At 31.3% G+C, this 2212-nt stretch overlaps 1 protein-coding gene across 3 annotated transcripts in view; it reads right to left on the minus strand.

Moving 5' to 3' along the window:
• The window catches only part of LOC108623233 (nucleolysin TIAR-like), a 63548-nt gene that overhangs the window by 9222 nt on the left and 52114 nt on the right, over positions 1-2212 (minus strand). Inside the window, exon 6 of one of the 3 annotated variants that reach the window (XM_026812047.1) lies at positions 794-1122. The exons of the other annotated variants lie outside the window; for them this stretch is intronic. Coding sequence (XP_026667848.1) covers positions 1114-1122 — 9 coding nt within the window. The 3' untranslated portion in view covers positions 794-1113. Of the gene's footprint in view, positions 1-793; positions 1123-2212 lie in introns of those variants that run through there. 3 annotated transcript variants of the gene reach the window in all.

The raw sequence follows: 2212 nt of genomic DNA on the forward strand, positions 1-2212 counted from the left end.
TTAGTAGACTGGGAATTTTTATGCAAAACAAAACTAAAAGGATTTCAATGTAAAAAATGTTTTTAAGGATGTATTGGCTATACAGTCAATCCCAAAAGTTTATGTACCTTAGAAAAACGCATTTCTTATAATTAAAAAGAAATCAGACGTCGGAAGAATAATGCTAATAATAAATAGCTACGTGCTAAAAAGTAGAGAAGGAAATATCCAAGTAAGTATTGACGCTGACGAAAATTTCTTTTTTCAGTAAGTTCTTTAAGTAAGAATGCACTGGATCCTTAAAATGTTATAATTTTGTATTTTTCATTTCTTCTTACATATCTAATACTTTGATAAATGCATAAAAGCTGCAGTCTATTAATTAACAAAATTCTAATAAACGGACCAAACATTAATTGATGTTCTCCAATTGAATTAATATTTATTAATTTATCTGCAATCCTTCTCTCTCTCTCTCTCTTTCTCTCTAAGTTTTTCACATATCCACCACACGAGAAGATTGGTCGATCTGAATCTACCTTTACCATGACTCAACCTCAATTAAACGTAGTATAACAATGACAAAGCATTTAACAGAAGAGGCATAAAATGAATTGTGTTTCTCGGCTATTAATTATGGACATTAATTCCTCAGAGGCTCGGATGAATATGTCAGGGTGAAGTGTAATCGTTTCTCTCATTTCTATTCTCTGTTTTAATTATTTAAATTATTTACATTGGTATTTAATTGTTCTTTCCATGAATTATTATTATTATTATTATTATTATTATTATTATTGTTATTATTGTTGTTGTTGTTGTTGTGGTTGTTATTATTATTATTATTATTATTGTTATTGCTATTATTATATTCAGATTTTTATAATAGTGGCGACGCTCGCTACGATAAAAACTTTCATTCCCTTTTTCCTTGCTTTCTAGTCCCTTCGGTCTCTTCCTTTCAATTCTTGCTATTTCGTACAGAACGAGGGTACCCATTTTACAAACACGTTCTCCAACGATATTTTTCTGGTCGGATAAGAGGTTGAGCCAGGTCGTAGATGCAGTTTCCTTGATGCAAAGTGATATTTGAAAGTAAGGATAAGCCAGGCCGTGCGATGATAGTGGTAGCGATCACTGTGCCTGCGAATCGAAATATGTAAATAAAAATAATTCCTAGAGTGACGCACCGAGTATCTCTTCTAGACAGTCGCTAACGAATAATTCAAATAGGATTGAACACAAGATTGTTTGCAATGTAATCAGTAGACAGCGCAATTGAATGCAAAATATGTATGTCGAAAATACGTAGTAAGAAATATGCATTATATGAAATGTGCAAAATTTATTTGGAAAATTTTGTACGGACTACGTAAATTTCTGTTTTTATTTACTTTCTATAAAAATGAACATTTGCGTAAATATCCGTTGTCTAGTAATTAGAGTGAATGAATTGTGCAGTCAATATTTTACGAGATTTTTGCAATTGTTAAAATATGTTAATGTTTTAAGGGTCCTATGGCGTCACATTTCTAATTAGTAAAAAGTTCATGTATGTACGTAATAAAATAATCCTGTTATTGCCTGTTCATATTTTCAGAGATTTTCGATATTTTGAGATACTCGATTTTGAACAAATGAGGTTTAACAAGCGTGATTTTCAGCTCTTGTTTATTCCTATTAGTATTTATCCAGCATGCTTAATGGTTGCGCTGTCAGGTTACATGCATAACGAATGCCCAGATTTAGTGAGTATCTCAATTTCTGTTGTTGTTACAATTTCTACTTAGTGGCTTAAGATTGCATATAACATGATATGAAATGACATATGTATGATATAAATTGATATAAAATGATTGAAAATAAAGAGGGAATGAGTAGAAATTGTGAACAGGTATTGAGACATTTACTGGATGACGAATCTACACTCTTTTAGCAAATTCTTTTCATAAATGAAAATACGTATTAAATACGATCGATGGAGCAGGGGGTAAATAAGAATAGGCGGAGAGAGTTTGTATTTACAAGAAGCTATCGACATGCCATTCGTCACAATTCATTCGAACAATGAGATTAATTTTATCAAAAAAATAGGTCGTGGAGTACACGTGTAATGCACCTCGTTTGGCGGTTTCAATTGATACGAGTAATAATAATCAGTCGATGAACTGTTCTATTCATTTGGGAAATTACGTAGATTTTATTAAATCATGATTAGACTTCGATTGTGGTT

Source organism: Ceratina calcarata, unplaced genomic scaffold, assembly GCF_001652005.2.
Source record: "Ceratina calcarata isolate Rehan_Ccalc_2016 unplaced genomic scaffold, ASM165200v1 scaffold255.2, whole genome shotgun sequence".
Lineage (NCBI taxonomy): Eukaryota > Metazoa > Arthropoda > Insecta > Hymenoptera > Apidae > Ceratina > Ceratina calcarata.